Consider the following 20325-nt stretch of genomic DNA (forward strand, 5'->3'; position numbering starts at 1 on the left):
CGCTGTACACACTTATAAAACACGATGAGCTTTTCCTGGATGCTGGTGGCCTGAGCATCTGTGTAGACCCTGCACTGACTGAGATGCATCAAGATGCTGCTGTCAGCGTTCTTGATCTGGTTGTCGCTCAGCATGCATGACAGATTCCCGAGGACAGCGATTGAATCTGCAGTCAGATTCTCCTTTGAAATGTGCTGTGAAGGCGACAGCATAGCAGAGAATGAGCTTTGAAAAACCACAGTGACATACACATATCCTTGAAAATTGTGGGGGTTACGTCCTTGGAAAGTCCCGCAAAAGCCAAAACATTAAATACTTAAGCCTTGCCTAAATAATGGGGTGAGGTACATGGCAACCAAAAAGACACGGCATAATATAAAAAAGTGCTGTACAGTACGCCAAATAACCTCAAAAATACATAATTGAAATAAACGTGTTAACATCATATAAAAAAAATAATTCCTAGACAATAAATAGAGTACAATTACTGACTAAATACTGTACTTACCAATGATGATGATCCAAAGTGGGTGTGTGTTTTTGTCCACGAGTGGGTAGCGGTTTTAGCACGCCCAACATCAGTGACGATTATTTGAATCGGTCCTGGGCCTCGTGTTCGTTATCGAAATCGACGGGCCACGCACCGTGCAGTAGCACCTTACTGTTCCTGTTGTTAGTGACTTACGTTTGTGTCTGTGTAAGAGCAGTCAAGGGAACCTAGCGACCCGAGTTTGATTCCCGCTCATGGCAAACACCAGTGAGGAGTATCTGAACCGTTCCTGGGCCTCCCCTAGGTCGACGCAGCTTCAAATGATTACCTGGTGCTGTGTGTAAATATATCACTTGGGACACAAAGGGGGCCGGGCGTGATGCTGGTCACCCACCCTCTTGCGTGCCGTGGCCACCCACCCCCTCAGTGAGTGTCTGTGAGTCTCCGTTACTTTAGGGGTCCTATCTGAGACTCAAATGAAAACATCAGTAAAGTTGAATCCTTGATTCCTTCCGGAACGCGGTCAGTTTCCAATTTCTACTCCCGTCACAGCGTTGCGGCCCATTTCCACTACTGCGCACGCCAAGCCAAAACGTGATCGTGTATTAAACCATTCCACGATGGCAGCTCCCTGTTGACGGGTGCGCAGCGGTAATCGTGGGCATGATCGTTCGGCCATGTGTTCACCTGGGCACAGTGCACCTCTCCTCCGACCGTCATTGCAGCTGCGCTTGCGTTCACTCGTTTGCTTTGGTGTGCGGTCGCGGCAGTTGACGTAATGGTGCAAGTCTCTTGAACCACCCCCTACAGGCCCTGCCTACCCAGCACTATAATTGGGTACGGCACAATCGGTCAATCGACAGGTGGCATATTATGGGGGGGGGGGGGGGGGGGGGGGTGGGGGGGGGAGAGTAAAGTGCGGGGACTCCCAGCTCCCCCAAGACGGTACGGCTTACGTGGAAGAGTTGACATCCCGCCTGCTGTGGTGTGAGCAAGCAATTGCATGGTTGCAGCTTTCTTTATTGTTTTTGTTTGCCACAGAACTAGAGCCCGGTAGCAGGGATAAACCACAACAAAGGTGGGGGGGGGGGACCTGCTGGGTACATAAACTCCGTGGACTGAAGACCCGACTCGGCACTCCCGGGTCCGGAGATGGGAGAGAATCTGGGCTCACTGCCCCCCACGTGTGGGGGACCACAGGCAGCGGTATCGGCTTCATACGGGGAGGGGGGAAACCAAGGGAAGGCGGGACAAAGGCGGAGGTGGGCGGGAGCCTGCTCGCGAACACCGCAATGAACACCGCAATGAACACCGCAATGAACACCGCAATGAACACCGCAATGAACACCGCAATGAACACCGCAATGAACACCGCAATGAACACCGCAATGAACACCGCAATTATTATCAGCAAATGTCCCGCGTGGCAGTGACCAACTCCCGTGTATCCCCTAAAAGGGGGAGAAGTAATAACCCCAAGCACTCGTCTCCTCCCCCCTGAACCCACCACACACGCACCTTATGGCAAGCCCCGAGGAAACGGGGGACCATCTGTCTGCAAACGTCCGCTCTCCGCCTTAACACTCGAGGCATTAAAATGTTCCGTTTCCCCATTAGGCCTAAAACGGGTGGCACGCGTTCTGCGCCTTCACCTTTTACTCGCCGAGCACCACAACGCGACGCGCCCTTCCCCCCGCCACGCGGCCACCCACCAGGCACGACAGGGCGTTGGTCAGAAGATTCGTCCTGGTCTTGTCCATGGGCACCTTGTTGATGTTGCCCTTGCCCATTTTGGTGAACACCTTTTGGCAATTGACACCAAAGTTCTGACGCGACGCTCTGTAAAAGCAAGGGATCATCACACGTCTCTCTGTTAATAACGCTAATGTTTGGATGCAAATCACGGACTCTTGACTCCAAACAATCCATAAATGTACCATCCTATTATGGCCACTGGTGGTGTCTATGCACGCATGTAATCCAGCACTTGAGGGGCGAAGGTGGGTGGATCACACACAAACTCGTGAAACTCCCTCGCTACCCGTGGGCGTCGAGGTCACCGTTCCCTGGCTTACAACCAGGATATTATAGCAGCACAGCAAGTGGGTTAATCTCCATCTGTACGGGGATGGAGTGTTACCTACCCCCTCAGATGCAGGGGTTTTCTCAATGTGCTCCAATTTCCTCCAACATATATAAACATGGGAGTTGTCCAAAACATCCCAACATAGGATTACAGAGCTTGGACAATTGTTTGCATTGGTTATGGCTGCCTTCCCCCTTGTATGTGGTTTCACACATATCTGAATCACTATCTTACTCTCTCTCTCCCAAAGTGAACGGAAATTGTGTGTATTACAAATTCCCAATCATTATTATTACGATAGATGTTAAGCCTCCCTCACTTACGGCAGCAACATGAGGACAGTCGAAGGTACAGATTCATCCGCAGCATTTAACAGTTTTTCGGCCAAGCAACTCTCCTGCAAGCACAAAGAAAAGTTTATCAGGCAAAGCATTTGAGGTGATACATCAGAGCCCAATGCAACATAGCCCGGTGCATCACAGCCTGATCACCAGAGACTCAGAGGACAGCATTGTATTGAATAGAGAAGTATATTTAGCTGCCTACTCCATATCTGTACTTTAGGAGGCAGAAAGCAGCTTAATATTAAGAGAGGACGGCAGAGATTGGGCAATTGTTGGCGCCGGTTCACCGGCTGGCTGCCTCCCCACTTGGCTGTGGCTCCTTGCGCCTCCGAATCTTTCTCTCTCTCTCTGCGAGTGAGAGAGAGATTACTGCGCGGTGCACGTTACAAGTTCAAATGGTCACCCCGCTCCCTTTAGATATGTTCTGTGCCTACTTGAATCGATTGTAACGTTGGAGGGAAATTCCACACGACGACTGGAATCTCCTCGCCGCCGTTGACATTCATTGCTTATTAAAGTTAAAATATGTAGGGTTACCACCTGCACTGGGAAATCTGTCAATCTTCCCAGGACATTAAAAGTCCCATTTTTTTTTTATCAGACAAGCAGTAATAATCCGCAACTCAACACAAGTGTAGTTCTCCCCTCTTCCGATATTTGCGAAACATTCTTCTGCTTCTTCCCATAATATTGTTCTAGTTTTATTATGTCTCAGCGAGGTGGCAATTCTACCGATGAGCCACAACACGTCATGGAAATAATTATTCTGTAAACATGATATCGAATCCAACACCGGGCAACGTCCACGTTTCCCTTCTGCGTCTCCGCCAGCGTGATCGGAAGTCCTGCGACATTATTCGATCATAATTACAGACGAGGTCCACGTGGGATGAAAGGTCGGTGACTGTGCCCATGTGTTTTTCTCATGAATTATCATAAACACCTGGGATCCGGTCAGTTGGCCTTTGACAGTGGTAACTGTATTCAGGAAGTCCTTCACGTTATCAGATGCTTTGAGTTGTCCACACGAAAACCCTGGCAGCAGGTTGGGTGCTGTCCTGTCAGTTCAACAAACAGGGCGTAACACCACAATTATGACAAACCACAATGACAAACCATAAATAATGGCCAAACACAAACAACTGCTGCATGGCCTATACACAAGGTCTTTAACGATAATACCTACTATAATCACCCAGGAATGTCTGTCCTTAACGCTCGTGACGTCACTCCACATCGACCAGCCCCCCACCATTAATATTCATGAGCAGGTGACGTCCTCCAAATGGATACCCCCCCCACCCCTCCTCATTCATAATCATGAGCGGGTGACGTCACTCAATATGGAGTACTCCCCCCCCCCCCCACTAATAATCATGAACAAGTGACGTCACTCCACATCGAACAGCCCCCCTCATTAATAATCATTATAAGGTGACGTCCTCCAAATGGACACCATCCCTATTCATAATAATTAGTGGCTGACGTCACTCCACATGGGGGGGGCAAGGCGCCTCCTCCCCCCTCCTCGGCGTCAGCTGACAACCCTCACTACAAAGGCAGAACCCTCTCGTCACGTGATCTCCGTGACGCTGTTGTTGAGACAGAGAAGTAAAAAAGACGTCGTGATGAACAAGGGATTATAACCTTAAAATTAAATAGGTCTGTGTCACCGCGCCCTTACAAACTGCACACGAATTGATGCAATGAATATATCACGTCGCGGTCCGATTTTCGCTAGCAAGTTTCAGATCCACTGCAATACACCCGTCCTTGGACGGGCAAAAGGTCAGTAATACTAAGATTAACGATGATGCAATCTGTAATGCGCACAATATTTAACAGACGCAAATGACCGTAACTCTGTACAGGGCAAGTGCCGTTAGCGAGTGCCAATGGCCTAGCGTGCGAGGGGTGGTGTGGCCGACACCATGCCAAGCTGTCTTCATCTCCCTATTGCGGATGTGCACATACGGCACCTGGCACTCCATTAAGGCTGAGAGGACCTGGGAAAGGCGCTGGGGAGTTGAATTAGAAATTCGCCACTGATATGGGTGATATTGGACAAAGTCTCTTTCTTCACGACAGAGGGGGTTGGTCGAGGGGGGGGGAGGGGGACAAAATCACGTAAAAATTTTTTATATATATCGTTATTATAATATAAACCATTTGTGAATCCACTGCTGGATAAATAACGCCTCTTGCCATGTCAATCATGGGGTTTGTATGACCATACATACCCCTGTTGGTTAGTGCAGATTTGCCGAAGGGGGTGGGGCATTGGATGGGCATTCAAATCAAACTCGCGTCGCCAGGTTCACGGTGCAGTTCTCTCACCACTGGGCCACTACTTCCTCTTCATTCAATAGCATTGCAATGTAAGTTCGTCTAATTTGGCGATGCTCCGAGCAAAAATTGTTACGTCAAAGGACCGTGGGTGATTGGCAGTGGCTTAGGGAGCCCCTTCATCCAGGAGTGGATTTGCCATGGCCATTGATGATGATGATGGGTCTAAATATGTGTTGGATCTGCCCAATTAAACCCATGTGACGTCAACAGACATGGGACAAACACACTTACGTAATGATAGATGCAATATTATTATCTTTCAATTCGTCCAACAGAATCACAGCCTGAAAGAGAAAAATGAAGCAAACAAATATGACATTTGTGCACGTGTCCATATTATTTAAATCAATGTTTAAATGTTACTTTGCAGAGAGTTCATTCATGCTGTTATGTGACTTTCAACTTGTGAAAGGAGTACCAGAGAATACCCACAGATGAGGAGATAATATTAAAATCGTTGCACAGATAGATGAAAGCATGTACTGCTGCACTACCATATCCTATGCCACCGGATATTATCCAACATTCTCCCATGCTATTTCAGAACCACGCTCAACCCTGCCTAGCTTTTGGAATACAATGAAATCAGGTGCATGCTGGGTGAATTTGTCCTTGGGGAAATTTCAGATCTCTCTGAGGTCAATGCAATATGTACCACCTTTGCGGGGAGTTAGCAGTTGGGTTTTTATGCTAATACACTCACTCTCACCACGGAAATGTGGAATTTCCACCACTGGCTAAGGGCTGCTGATAAACGTGACTGGACTCAAGAGCTAATATGATCCAGGGGGACACTTGCACGGGCCCAATTGCTGAAGTGGTAAGGTGAAGGTTGCAACGCAGGTTGTGTGCGATTTATCTCACCTGGCTGTCAGTCCACTGTCCTTTTGAGAAGATACTGAGACTTTTATTGGTCAAAGATCTCAGGCTTTCGGGTGGAATTTGTGTCACAGTAGACGGAGGCAGTCGATTGATATATTCGATGGTCATATTTTTGTCAACAAGCAACTGCAACAACAACAACAAAAAATAAAACAAGTGCCACCAGTCTCAACCGATTAAACCTTTCATAAAAACACACATGCACACCATGTGCGACTGTTTCAGCTGAAGAAAAATGTCTCTACGAGCCGGCGGTGTTGCACCACTTATTCATGTGTGTGACTGCGGTGTGATGCTCATGTGGGGGTGCCTTGGTGGTCTTGTTTCTCTGCTCCTGATTGTAATTGTATCCGACATTGTACAAACGTCGACTCTACACGTTATAGATTTCAAAATGTCTGTGTACACTTCGTTGCATTGTGGTTTTTTGTGCATGTGGCGCTAGACGCCCTGCATGGACAACCTCCCAAACAAGACGTTCCATCCCAAGGTGATTTTTACAGGTTAAATATCTGAATTAACATTAACCCCAATAAAAATGCACCCGTTATTAATTTATGATAGACGCATCCTAATTGGGTTATAGTCATTCATTACGAGCTTTTGTTACAAAGGAAAGGCACGTGTGATACACAGTGATTGATTTGAGGACACAAAGTCCCCAAGGAACAAGGTAGCAAGAGGCAATGATGGCTACAACTCCACCGATGACTCCGAACAAGGGTGAAACTGGAGTACGATTGTGCTGCTGCTGTTTAAAATAAGTTTGACTCTTTTGAGTTGTCAGTCCAAAGCAAGACTGTGTGCATTCCATTTCGAGGTGCGGCGTGAATTTGCTTAAACCCTCCATCTCACCCTTAGCACTATTGAACCGTTGTTGCTGTTCATGGTATTTTCTGTTCGTGATATTTAACCCTGTGCTGTCACGGTTTGCTCAGGTATGTATGGGACATCTCAATGCCTGATTTGTTTCCAGAAAAGGAAAAAAACCCATTCTTATTGTTGATATTGGCAAAAAAGTATCATAGATATAACTGCCCTATCCGAGCTATAAATGCGCTAATAATTGCATTGCCTTTGTACGGTTCGCCTTTTAGGGTTGTCTGGTCTACATGGTCAGACTAGGCCATGAAGAAAGCCGTCTCTGGTGTAGGCCAATCCGTTTCAAAGACAATGTGTACATTCTCTGAGCATGCTTGTTGTGTGCATGCTTTGTCACAAGCATGTGTTCATTATGCAGACTTGATGCCTTGCAAAAGGAATCTATTTGGTGTTTGAACATAGGCAAAACTTTTCTTATTAGATTTGCTCAGGACCTGTTTTTGTCGTGTGGTGGTGGTGAAACTACGGGTGAGATTTGCCGCACTGACCTTGCTGACAATGACCGACTGAATGCCGGGTGGCAAGGTCTGGATGTTGACACTCATGTTGGAATTGATCATGTAGTTTTTCAGCTGGTCAGCGTCCATTCTTTTGAAGGTGTCGCTGGAAACTCCAGACACCAGGGTCCCCAGGCCTTCCAAGCTTTTGGAACTGTTCACCTGCACGGGACACACGGTCACAAAGGTAAAGGCGCCTCACCTTATGCACGACAGAAAGTGATGGGGAGAGTGCTGCCACCAAGCGGCTAACAAGGCCAGCACAGCACACGAAAAGCTTGTGGCGTGACCATGCCCAGCTACCTTTGTTTCCCCAGTGCTGCAAATTAAACACAGCACTAGGTATTGCTTTCAAGGTTGAATCGACCTTGGACAGGTCTAGAACTGATATCTCTAGTTACGGATATTAGGGGTGGCTTGGAATTCAATTCAGGTTCCTTGCTTTGTATTGTAGGGCATTCACCCTTTCACCACTGCTCCCCACATGTGTGGATGCACACACGAAGAAAAATATCCCCTCGTGTAGTCTTGAACTGAGCACCTACGATGGCCGGCACAGCAAACGAGAGCATCGGTGGCCAACACCACATCCGGTGGCCTTTATTTCCTTGTGCCGATGTTTTTACACACCACACCAGATACTAATTTAAAGCGAAATCAACCAAGGCGAGGCCCAGGACCGGTTCAGATAATCATTGCTGGGGTTGGCCATGAGCAGGAATTGAACTTGGGTAGCTGGGTTCGTAGCGCAGTGCGCTAACCGCGATACTATCGCTTGATTGTCTACACTTCTGGATAAAGCCCACCAACTCCCCCCCCAACCCACAAGCCATCACCACCCCTCATGATCTTGCAATGGAACAATTCATCCAGCACACGAACCGAGTTCATCACTCCATCTCCTTGGTGGATGTACTTACGGGTGTGTACCATTCCTCGTTTGCCACTCCGCTATAATTCTTGACCATCGGCCAGCCCTCCTTCCAGCCATGACATGCCCTACCCAAACCCAATTATTTTCCTTAACAGGTTGGATGATAAGGTTGCACTCATTACACACAAAACGCTTACCACAAATTAACCACAATGCCTTGCAGGTTTCGTCAAGGAACATAAACCACGAACTCCGGTCATCCTCGTAGCGGCTTTTGGATAATCAGCAAACAAAGATGGTTATCGCGTCACGCTGCTTTCAAACGCGCTTCTGCGGCCGTCTGGAATGCTCTTCCTTCCGATATTAGGAAGCCACTGGAGCTATGCACTTTTAAATCTAGTTTGAAAGCTCAGCGCGAAAGACGTTCAACATACATACATGCCATTAACCTCTGTATGTTGTTTCATCCACATATTCCTCTTTCTGACTCTCATTGTAGTAATGCATTGTTTTATCTCCTGGTTCACGAAAGGATACGGTTGACATGCCGTGGGTGTAAAAGCTTTGGTCTAATCCCTTTTGGGTACTCACTGCATATTGGTCGCCCAGCTTCATGAGGAGTTTGCGTGTCTGTCCCAGACTCCAGCCCGACTGACTTCCGAGTTGCGGCAAAGTGTCCAGGACCATGCCGGATGTAAATTTCTTGTCGATGTCAGAGAATGGAACTGCAACGACGGCGCCCCCCAGGCTCTTGATCACATCCGACGTATAGTTCGTTAATTTGCTCACAATTATCACGTGCAGCTGCACACGCGCGCACGGCAGCCAGGGAGACACAGACAGGACATGACCCGGGGAGTGACGTTTTGGTTTTTGGAAAACAAAAAAGAAAGAGTATATTAAAAAAAATGTAACTTCATTAAATCATAAATTTATCCCACATTATGAAATGCATCGCTTTGTGTTCGAGAATGCCTCAAGGAAGCAGATGTCACAGAGCTACCCCTGAGATCCCTTCAACTAACCTCTTGTTCACACAGTCGAGGGATCAACACACTCTCACCCTCTTTGCATGCGCGAGTAATGTCCATCACGTGACACTAAAACTGGCGATCGATTATGAGAACTGGAATTTAGCCAAATTATGCATACAAAAATAGGGAAAAAAGAGTGAACAGTGGCCGGCTGAGACCATAAACTCACTACACGTGACCACGCCGGTTTATCACGACTACCAAGATCCTGGATTTGAACTCCATGATATCAGCAATGCCAGCCGGAGTGCTCTGACCTCTGAGCCTCATGGCCAAAATGTTAGTGGTGTGTGATATGCACTTCGCCGACATATATATATAACCTCTTGTTGTAACAGCTCTCTCGCTGTGTTCTTCCTGGTTCAGCAGTACCACTGCTAGGTTATTTTTTTCCGCTTGAGGACGACCGCTTGCGTTGCGATCGAAACGTCGTGATATAAAAAATGTCTGCCTACGTGACTTTACCGAAAGAACCAAAGAGCACGTGTTAGATTTGTTTTACCTTGTCCTTGTCCTTTGTGTTTGGCAAGGATACTTCGCATGCCGTGAGATTTCCCAGCAACACATTCGAATTGTCCGCGGTGAGTTCAGAGCTGTATGCTACCACGTACGAGCACAGGAGCGGATTTGGCACACTGGAAATGCACACGAGCACACAAACATCCCACGTTAACAGTGACTGCTGGCAAGAAAGTGCTGTTAGCTAGGGTAGCATCAACTCAACCCGATGGCAATTTGATGTTTTCCTAGGATTCAGATTCGTGATTTGTCTCAAATATCAATTATTTTTTATCTAAGGTTGAAAGCATTCGTGCTTTAGCTCTGTCCGTCTGTTAGGTAGTGTGATCGGGGGGCTAGGGGGCAGGTGACGGTAATTACTCTCATAGACATGATGCAATATGACTTGAGCATGAGGAAAATGTTGTGTTGCTGCTAGGAACTCATTCTACAGAAAACTGGATTCATTTTTCCGAGGGTTTTGCCAAAGACATGGAGTAAAAAAAAGAAAACAGCACTATATCGATTATTATTTTTCGGCCAATGCGATGTCATGCATTTTCGGCGAGCTCCACCCTTCGATGACAACGTCACACCTACTGCTCATGACGGCCGTGCATCACGAGCCGTGTGAACTCCTCCCGTTCGGCTCAGGAGGTTGCGTTTTTATTGCCAAATAAATAATTTTCGGGGGACAAACACGTGTTGTAATCGTTACAGAATCCATGCATAAGCATGATTTTTATTCCGGTTTAAACCCCGCCCCCCCCCCCCCCGCCTCCCCCACACACTGAAATTTCATGAAGTCACAATTTAGGGTCACAATTTTGATACGTTTGCTTCGAAGGCATTGGGCTGTGGTCAACCTTTACATGTTAATGGATTTTATTTAATTGCAGGAGAACTCCACTGAGTCTTAAGACGGAGGTGACATGAGGTTCCTGCATTGGGAAATTTGGCCAATTTCATAAATGAGTGTGTTTTGCATTCGGGAGCAAACCAGAGTAGCTGGAGAAAACCGACACATATCAGGGGATGAAACTGGAAATCAAAATATAGGTTAACTCAAGAATCAAATGCTGTCCTGCCAACAGTTTCTGAAAATCTTGTAGGCTTGATCTGCTACACACACTAGTCCCAAGCAGTCTCCTATCCAAGTGCTAACCAAGCACCAACCTGCTTAGCTACTGAGACCTGGGGGAGATTTATTATATTCAGGTTGACTTGATCACAGGAGGACATGACGGTAGCATGGCTTATAGACAAAACTCACCTTGTCAAATTTATCTTTCCCGCATGCATTTGCTGCACCAGGTAATTCATCATGTCAGTGGTCAGGTTGTTTGCATTTGCGAGTTGGTCCAGGGTGCTCTGATGGATTAAGAACTCCACCAGCTGCACAGAAACAAGGAAGACAAATCAGGAATGTGCACGGATTCTGTAATGCATTAAATACAAAAACAACAACCATGCTTCGATTTAAAGCTTTCGTAACTGCAATGATTCATCTTCTTTGGTTCTTTCGGTAAAGTCACGTAGAATGAGAATAAAATAATAAATTGATAAAATAAAATAACACAATAATATTCTCACGACGTTTCGGCCACAACACAAGCGGCCTTCATCAGGTGAAGGGACGAGACTGTCTGGTAGGACAGCGCTGGAGTGAAAGAACCACGTTCAGATCACGACCTTTAAGCATCTCTCTCACACAGCTTAAAAGTCGTGATCTGAATGTGGTTCTTTCACTCCAGCACTGTCCTACCAGACAGTCTCGTCCCTTCACCTGATGAAGGCCGCTTGTGTTGTGGCCGAAACGTCGTGAGAATATTATTGTGTTATTTTATTTTATCAATTTATTATTTTATTCTCAATCTACGTGACTTTACCGAAAGAACCAAAGAAGAACAACCATGCTATCGACAATAACGACCCTTTGATCAATTTGGCCGATCTGTGATGAAGTCTGTCATAGCAGCACCATGCTGTACTTACGTTTCATCTACATTGGGTCATCTTTAGAAGCATTATCGTGACCTTCCAACATCGACAAACAGATTGAACGAGAATAGGTTTTCCCCTTTCTTTTCTGGCAACAAAACAGGCGTTACTCTAATAGTGCATTGTATTTGTGCTGTACGCCTTTTGGCGTCCTCTGGTCTAACACCGTTTTGAGACGAGGCTCAAAAGAAAGCTGTCTGTGGTGTGGACCAATCAGTTTCAAAGACAATGCATCATATCATCAGAGTACGTTTTTTGTTTGCATTCTGACCACAAGTATTGTGCTTAATGCAGACATGATTCCTTGTAAAATGTCTCAGTTTGGTGTTTTAACATCTTAACACAGCTGTTTAATTGCCAGAAAAAGAAGGGGAAAACCTATTCTCAGATGGAACGAGTCACGTTTCCATTTTCAGGTATGTATTGGAAGGGTGGCGGGAACACACAGCCCACGGCGACAAGAGGACTACAGCTTTGAAACTGCTCGCAAATAATATTTGTACGTCACTGCAAGTGTCTGGCAACACCGTGTTTCTAATTTTACCACGCTCAGTAACTTCTTTTACTGCAACTGCAAGGAGCATCTTTATACTCAGTCGACACGCATGCTCTTTGTTTGCCTTATAGGTGTGTCTTTGTTATTGTATGACCCGCCGAGAATATTTGAAAGTCCTACTAAATGTATGCATCACATGAAAAGCAACACACATGATGCATTTTTTTGGGTCAAATAACCTTTGTACCATTTCAGATTCACGTAACAAGATGATAAGGGGTATTCTCCCGTGGAGTAATAAGGTAGCACCCTGGACATGCAATGCAGACATCGCCAGTTCATTATCTTGGCACGCTTATCAGACAGTGGTGCAAGTGTATTAACCCCCCCCCCCGCCTCTATCCACCCAGCAGAAAAAAAATGGGTAAATTGCAGTCAAGTAATGGAAGAGTAAAGTGTTGGTTTCAAACACGGAGGCTTTCGCGACCAATATTATCCGTAATTAAGGGGGGGGGATGAGATGGTGTAAACATAAAGTGTGTGTACTCCCACAAACAGGTCCCTGCAGGGTGGGCTGGTAGGACAAGTCTCTGCGCTGTCTATTGCTGATTTTACACCCAACAGCACGAGATTTCACTTCGTTCAAGTATTGAAAGGGGACGGACGGACACATTAATCTATTGCAGGCTGGTACACTCAGTTTACAACTTCGTTCCTACCAGTAAAACCAACACACCGTGGAGCGCAGCTCTCTAGAGCTCCCTCCGTGAGAACCCCTCCTGCTTGCAGTGGCGTGACCAAACTATTCCAGGGTTGCACCTTCACCGTTTCACGTTTCTCGTTTCAGGAGGAAACACGTCATGATGAGACCTACTTTACCTTCTTCAAGCCCTAACGTGTAGCTTGAAGGCACTCCGTCCGCGTCAATGTCTCCTCCCGCGCTACATTATGAACACGCAGACGTCCGCGCCCACTGGATGTCGTGTTCATCGGACGGAGTGTTACCTGACTGTTATTGGTGACCAGCATCTCCAGCTCAGCTTTGTTCGTCAGCAGGAAGTACTGCTGCAGGTTGTCCGTGAGCCAGCTGTTCTTTCCCACGAAGCACGGCGGTCTGGATGCTATTCGACAAAGGTGAAAGAAGACGAAACAAAGATCAATTGAAGCAACGTCATCATTGGCATTGACAACAGTACTTTGTTGTGGGAGGAAAATACACCTCAACATCCTCAAACGTGGTATGAAGAAGCCTTTATGCATTCGTGGATTTGTAAATGGCTGTCAAAAAAGTATGTGTTTTGTTGACACGTGTTTTTTCATGCATTTGTAACACAATTTAATTGACATGATTAATAAAATAATAATAATGATAGGGTTTTTCCCACTTTTTCTGGCAACAAAACTGAAACCTTTTACAACGGAATCATGTGTGCCTTAACCACAATACTTGTGGTCAAAATGCAAACAAAAAACACTGATAATATATGCATTGTCCTTGAAACTGATTGGTCCACACCAGGACCAATCACGGACAATGCATATATTATCATAGTATGTTTTTTGTTTGCATTTTGACCACAAGTATCGTGGTTAATGCAGACATGATTCCTTGTAAAAAGATTTCAGTTTTGTTGCCAGAAAAAAAGTGGAAAAACCCTATTATTATATTTTGGTACTGGCAAAGGAGGTCTAATGATGGCACTATTAAGGCCGAGAAATCTCACTCACCGTTCGTACTGTTGAGATTGGCAACCAGCCAATCATGCACAGCTATCCTATTGTCCAACGTCAATTTGGGGTAGATGTTTTTAAATGGATCCACACTGAAAGGTAAAAAAAACCACATGGGAGCATTGCTTCATCGGTGCAAATCTACCAGACAATTAATGAGAAAACTACATTGCACATTATAAAATAATTAATTGGGTTGGGTAGCAACAATATCCGAAACACAACAGTGAATTATATAAAACAAACACCCTCCAGCCTCTCACTGTCAGTATATTGTCCATCCATTTTGTCAATCCACTGCTGGATGAGGGGCTCCCCATTCCATTGTTGACCAAGAGCGATATTTAACCATACTTCACTATGCTGGTCAGTGCGGCTTTTGCAAAGGTGGGGGAAAGTGTGCAGAATGGAAAAATGTTTTGCTACACTGCACTCTCCTGCCTACAAAGCCTGCTACACCTGTTTCATGCACACTGTGTAGAAGTCACACACGAGGTCAGGTGCATTCTGGGTAATTTGGTCATATGCCTCCACTGCATAGAGATTTGTGAGCTAAAGCGACATCCATTCACTCTCACAGAGAGCTGTGAACTAAAGCAACCTCATTCACTCTCACAGAGATCTGTGAACTAAAGCAACCTCATTCACTCTCACAGAGATCTGTGAACTAAAGCAACCTCATTCACTCTCATAGAGATCTGTGAACTAAAGCAACCTCATTCACTCTCATAGAGATCTGTGAACTAAAGCAACCTCATTCACTCTCATAGAGATCTGTGAACTAAAGCAACCTCATTCACTCTCATAGAGATCTGTGAAATAAAGCAACCTCATTCACTCTCATAGAGATCTGTGAACTAAAACAACCTCATTCACTCTCACAGAGATCTGTGAACTAAAGCAACCTCATTCACTCTCATAGAGATCTGCGAACTAAAGCAACCTCATTCACTCTCATAGAGATCCGTTAGCTAAAATGACCTCATTAAATATCAAAGAGAATGGTTAGCTACAGCGACCTCATTCACTCTCGTATAATCTGCTTAGGATTAGCACGAGATGCATCACGGACTGGGAATCTATTACATAACCAACTACTGTAACACAATGGGAACCGTTCGCGAGAAGGACACCCCAAACTTCCACTGTGCCTCTGTGCCCCTGGTGCAAATCCACTCACGCAGAGGCGTAGATGCTGCAGTCGCTTAGGGAGACCAAAGCCAGCGCGTCTTTGTTCACATCCGGCAGGAACATGGGCATGTACGTCGAGAACCACCTTGTGGACGTCACGTTGTTGGGGCTGAGTTTGAGCTCTTTCCCAAACCTGCCGAACGCCGAGGTCACCACCGCGCTCTTCACCGCGCCATTGAGTGAGTTGTACGACTGTTGACAACCAAGAGGAGGACAGGACGAGCACGTGAAACATGGTTATTATCATCCTCGGCCATGATCAATCCACTGTTGGATGAAAGCCTCCGCAAGGAGAACCACCCAGAGGTTCCTGGAGGCCCAGGGCAGAATGCTATGTTGGGATCTCATTATTGATTAGCGACAAAAAGAAGTCTGGTTGTGGGGCTCTCTTTTGTGTGTTGCCCCCCCCCCCCCATCCCTCACCATTGCTGAGTGACCCCTGTACCCAAGTCGTTATCAATTTCAGTGTATTTTAAAGGTCACCATTTTCAGAATATTTATTTAAGACTGGAAGAATTTGATGAGCATTCGATGTCAGAAATTTATTTCATATGCTTTCAACGCTGCTGTGATATTTTGAACATCATCATTGGTTGATGCAGCACTGGTCAATGATTGAACATTGTTCGCAAAAAAATTGCATTTCTTTTCAGAAATTCTAGTCAACCATTGACCTGAGTCACCTTAACAAAATATACTTTGTCCCAATGGGTTATATTAAAGTTTTACAACTTGTGGCATTCATTCCAGGGCAACCCCGGTTAATCTTCCGAGATAATAACACGTGATCGGGGTGCATTCTGGTTCATTTTCCGTTCCATCCGTGAGCCTGCCCTCTGTCAGACAGTGGCCATCGTGAGCTCCCACTCACGGTCGAGAAGTTCTTGTTGTAAGCCTCGAGCAGCACGTCGATTGGAGAGTAGTTGTCAAACAGCTGCGTCATCGCGCCCGAGTAGTTGGAAAACGTCGTCACGTTGAGCAGGGCAAGCAGCTCATTAGCAGGCACCTGAGATGCGGAGCAAAGCAAAATCATCATTATTTACTGCACGGCAGAGTTCCGCTGTCGTGCCGCTGGTAGTTCTCCCCGATGCGTTTTCATCGCCCTTGAAAGAGGAATCTTGCCTTTTCCGAGTGGAGTTAAATTATGCTTGCTAACGCCATCCGAGTACTAACCGGTGCCGGGAGCAAAGCTGAATCCATGCAGTTACTGAATAAACTCCGGTAACATGGGGGTGAAACGTCAAAACACACCCGAACAACATTTGGTACTAATCGAAAATACATCGGACAGAGTAATGATATTAATCACCATGTACGTGTTTGGGTGCGTATGTACAGCATGTTTACTTGTGTGCGAGTGCACACACGTCTATGGCAATGTACCATTCTTAATAAATAGGTGATTTAAAGTGGCACCTCCCCTAGCACCTCCCCTAACATAATCAATGAATTGCGAATTAATTGTGCATTGATTGCATGGATTGTGCAGGAATTGCACATGAATTGCACGTGGATTGTGCAGGGATTTCACATGGATTGCGAGTTGATTGTGCATGAATTGCAAGGCTCATGCCAAACGGCAGGAATTATCACGCACGATGCTTGCGTTGTTGTTCAGGATGGACAGGAAGTCGGGTAGAATGAGGTTGCTCTTGAAGCCACGCAGGGAGGAATCCAGCCACTGGGTGGTCGTGTTCCCAGGGGTGAAACACCTGTGGCTGGAGCCTGCAAAAACATTAGGTACACAATAACAGTAATAATAGGAATTAATAAGAAAAGTTATAAAGTGTATCAAATACAAGCACATCCAGAAGACATTTCGTTTATATACCGTCCAAATGCGATGTCATCTAAAGATGCTGTATAGAAGCAGTGTACATATATTTTATAAAGAAAGGCAGGCAGTTATAGGTGGAATATAACCCTCTAATGGCAGCAGGGGTCAAAGTAACCCATTACCTACAAGGTATATGTACGGACAACCATCGGTTATTAAATGTACAATTCAATTCAAACCCACATGTTCCATCTCAAGGGATATATTGTAAGTAAATAACAAAAGAATAGAAAACTTTGTAAGACGCTCAAACCACGTTTGCTTGGTCAACATGGTTTGCTACTTGTCAGTCTTCTGATATGATCAATGACAGCTGCTAAACAGGGCGAGGTGGTTTATATTCCAAAGTTCTCGGAGGTTTCTCTGACACACACTGCTTGCTTCCCGGTGGTGTAAGTGGAATTAATGTCTTTGCGCTGCGGATTTACCATTCGATGACAAATATTTGATTATCCATTTGTACGTTGAGACCTTTGACTCGTTGGAGATCGAGACACTATCCAGACTTCCAACACTGATTCGGAAAAGAGAACACACGCGCACAGATGTGTTGCTTAAATGGACACTCTCTCGCAAGAGTTTATCACACGACAAATTATGAACAGTTTTTTAATTCACTTTCGGCCACAGTATTATTATTATTAACAATATCATATCATTATTATATAATGATAATGTATAGCCCTTTTGACAACCTACCGCTTTATGAAGGCCTTCCCAAGCAGTGTCAATCACAAAGGTTATTAGACACAAATGTCTTAAGTTTGCGGGAAATTTAATGCCGTTCGTCGGATGTATACAGCAGTGTGCTAACCGCTGCACCAATACCCAACCCTCCAATATTTTACGCTGATCAAGAGTACTGATGCATTGATACACACTTATATATACTAAAAGTACTGATGCATTAATATATTATAATATACAGTACTTTCACAGCATATGTGCGACCGAGTAAAAAGGAGGAAATTAACAATTACATTTTTTGTAACATTTCATGAAGCCCTAAAATTGCTTGTTCAGACCCCTATTAAAAGTATTTTGACCTACTCTTCGATGCTGATACGATGTCTTAGAATACTTAGGAGTACACACACTTTACATCACCACACCTAATACAACCTGCCGATTGGCTAACTGTGGTTTGCCGATTATTGTGTCGGGTGACTGTAGGAAAACGGATTTAAGAACTTTGCACGATTACTTCAACTGCCGTGGCAGGAAATCGAACCCTTAGAACTCTGGATTGCAAGTCCAGAGTGCTAACCACAACAGCACGGGAGCATCAGTACATTAAAAGCATGCAAATCACCTTCTGGTGAAAGCTTGTGAAAATCTTGGCGTAACATCTGGTAATAAAATCCTAGTCTAACATGTTGATCAAAATAACTTTTCAGGTTTCATGTTATTTTTATCTACTCCAAATTAATTCAAACCAATAGTCCACGAGTATAACAACTGCTTGTACTTGTGAACCGGTGCACAGGACTAGGAAGAGAAGTCACTCTAACTCGTTGGAAACTCACATGCTCGCGAACACGGTGCAGTTGAACTGCGTGGGAAAGGTGGCCAAAATGTCAGGAGTGATGCCCGGCAGGATGAGAGGAGACAGCCTTTGATTGAACCACGTGGACACATCCGCGTCGGGCATAGCGGCCAGTGAAGGCCCCAGCTTTGTCCACACGCCGGCCATCACCGCGGCCTGGGCAGGGGCCTCAAACGACTTGTTTGCCTGTGGTTGACAAGAACAACGCCTCGCTTGAATTCACGTAAAAACAACTCGCCACATTCCTCATCATCGCTGCCTTATAAAGAGTTCGGAAGCCACTACAGGACAGGAACAACTATGGAAAGGCAGGAAAGGAAGACAATCCAGGAGTCATTTTGCACATCAGTGGGGAGTCAATGACGAGGACATGAAATGCTTCAGCCTAATGTACAGGATAAATCTATCAGAGTACTATAATTTAGATTAATATTTAATCAAGGCAAGCTAGTGAATAACCAATGGATTAAATGTGTTTCAAGAGGGGGTCAAACTGGTGACCTCTGGTCAACAATGCCAGTGTGTCCAGCTTCTACAGTACCACACTATAATTCTAATGCGCGTCCTGACGCACTTACCACAACGTTAAAGCGATCCACGAATGTTGCCATGTTGTCGATGCCGTTGATGTTGGGGAAGATCGCCGACAGCAGGGTAGCGTTATTCTGCACGTTGGGCTTGGCAGCGTAGTCCGCCAGTTGTGCAGGGGAAAGAAGGTTCAGGACTTCAGCCTAGAGCCATTGGGAGAAACAGTCATGAGATCAGTTGCACACTCGCACTACGTGCTTAAGTCACACGTCCAAGAATTCACACTTTACGAGTTTCAACAATTGTATGCGCCAATGTTGCTTTTATGCAAATGAAGCAATTGAGGAAAATTAGACTTTAAATTAAAACAATGAAAATGATTGACGGAACGAAATGCCACGAGAAAACAAAACAATTATTAAAGAATTGTAACTTGTTCCCAAAATGATGAAAATTCATCAAATCCCAGGATTGAGGAGGTTTTGGTGGAGGAGGGATCATTCCATATGGAGTGATTAACTTGCGATCAATTAACAAAAACAAATAACGTGTAAAGGTGTATCCACCGAGTGGAAGTCATGTGATCACCAGTTTTAATGTAAAATACTCTCAGCCTTGTCTAGACCACCAACTAAAACTAGAGGTGTTTGTGAGAATACCTTTGCATGATGTGTTTTTTCTTTGTTACAAGTCTGCAGGTATTTTCCTATTTTGATAGTTGTTATCACATTGTACACAAAAGATCTGTGTTTGAAAAATTAAACGCATCGCATTCCTAAATTCAAAAACCACAATGCAAATAGTTGCTTTCCTTAACGCTAACATTGAATGAAATCAGTTTTGTTTAAATACGTGGACGGTTTACGCATGCGGTGTGTGACATTACTTACGCCTTTAAAAGCTGGGAAAACTTCAAAGTCAGAATAATTGGCAAGGGCACTGAATTTTCCAAAATATGTGTTGAGCAGCGTGGAGCTGTTGATGTTCTGTGTGCAGTTCTTGTTCATCATTGTCACATCTGTGGGAATTGTCAAGATGGCATCAGGTTCAGTACTGTCA

At 45.2% G+C, this 20325-nt stretch overlaps 1 protein-coding gene across 1 annotated transcript in view; it reads right to left on the reverse strand.

Annotated features, from left to right (window-relative positions):
* Nucleotides 1-20325, reverse strand: part of LOC116946041 (uncharacterized) — a 47701-nt gene that overhangs the window by 12358 nt on the left and 15018 nt on the right. The window contains exons 22-40 of the mRNA XM_032960862.2: nt 20157-20284; nt 19317-19469; nt 18719-18924; nt 17621-17706; nt 16953-17080; nt 16227-16361; nt 15345-15547; nt 14162-14256; nt 13439-13554; nt 11210-11331; nt 9941-10073; nt 8996-9208; nt 7522-7692; nt 6134-6277; nt 5501-5553; nt 3864-3978; nt 2900-2973; nt 2203-2329; nt 13-194 (exon numbers count right to left, since the gene is read on the reverse strand). Coding sequence (XP_032816753.2) covers nt 13-194; nt 2203-2329; nt 2900-2973; nt 3864-3978; nt 5501-5553; nt 6134-6277; nt 7522-7692; nt 8996-9208; nt 9941-10073; nt 11210-11331; nt 13439-13554; nt 14162-14256; nt 15345-15547; nt 16227-16361; nt 16953-17080; nt 17621-17706; nt 18719-18924; nt 19317-19469; nt 20157-20284 — 2584 coding nt within the window. The remainder of the gene's footprint in view (nt 1-12; nt 195-2202; nt 2330-2899; nt 2974-3863; nt 3979-5500; nt 5554-6133; nt 6278-7521; nt 7693-8995; nt 9209-9940; nt 10074-11209; nt 11332-13438; nt 13555-14161; nt 14257-15344; nt 15548-16226; nt 16362-16952; nt 17081-17620; nt 17707-18718; nt 18925-19316; nt 19470-20156; nt 20285-20325) is intronic.

This window comes from Petromyzon marinus, chromosome 26, assembly GCF_048934315.1.
Source record: "Petromyzon marinus isolate PM22_M1 ecotype Great Lakes invasive population chromosome 26, UKy_Petmar_22M1.pri1.0, whole genome shotgun sequence".
Taxonomy (NCBI): Eukaryota; Metazoa; Chordata; class Hyperoartia; order Petromyzontiformes; family Petromyzontidae; genus Petromyzon; species Petromyzon marinus.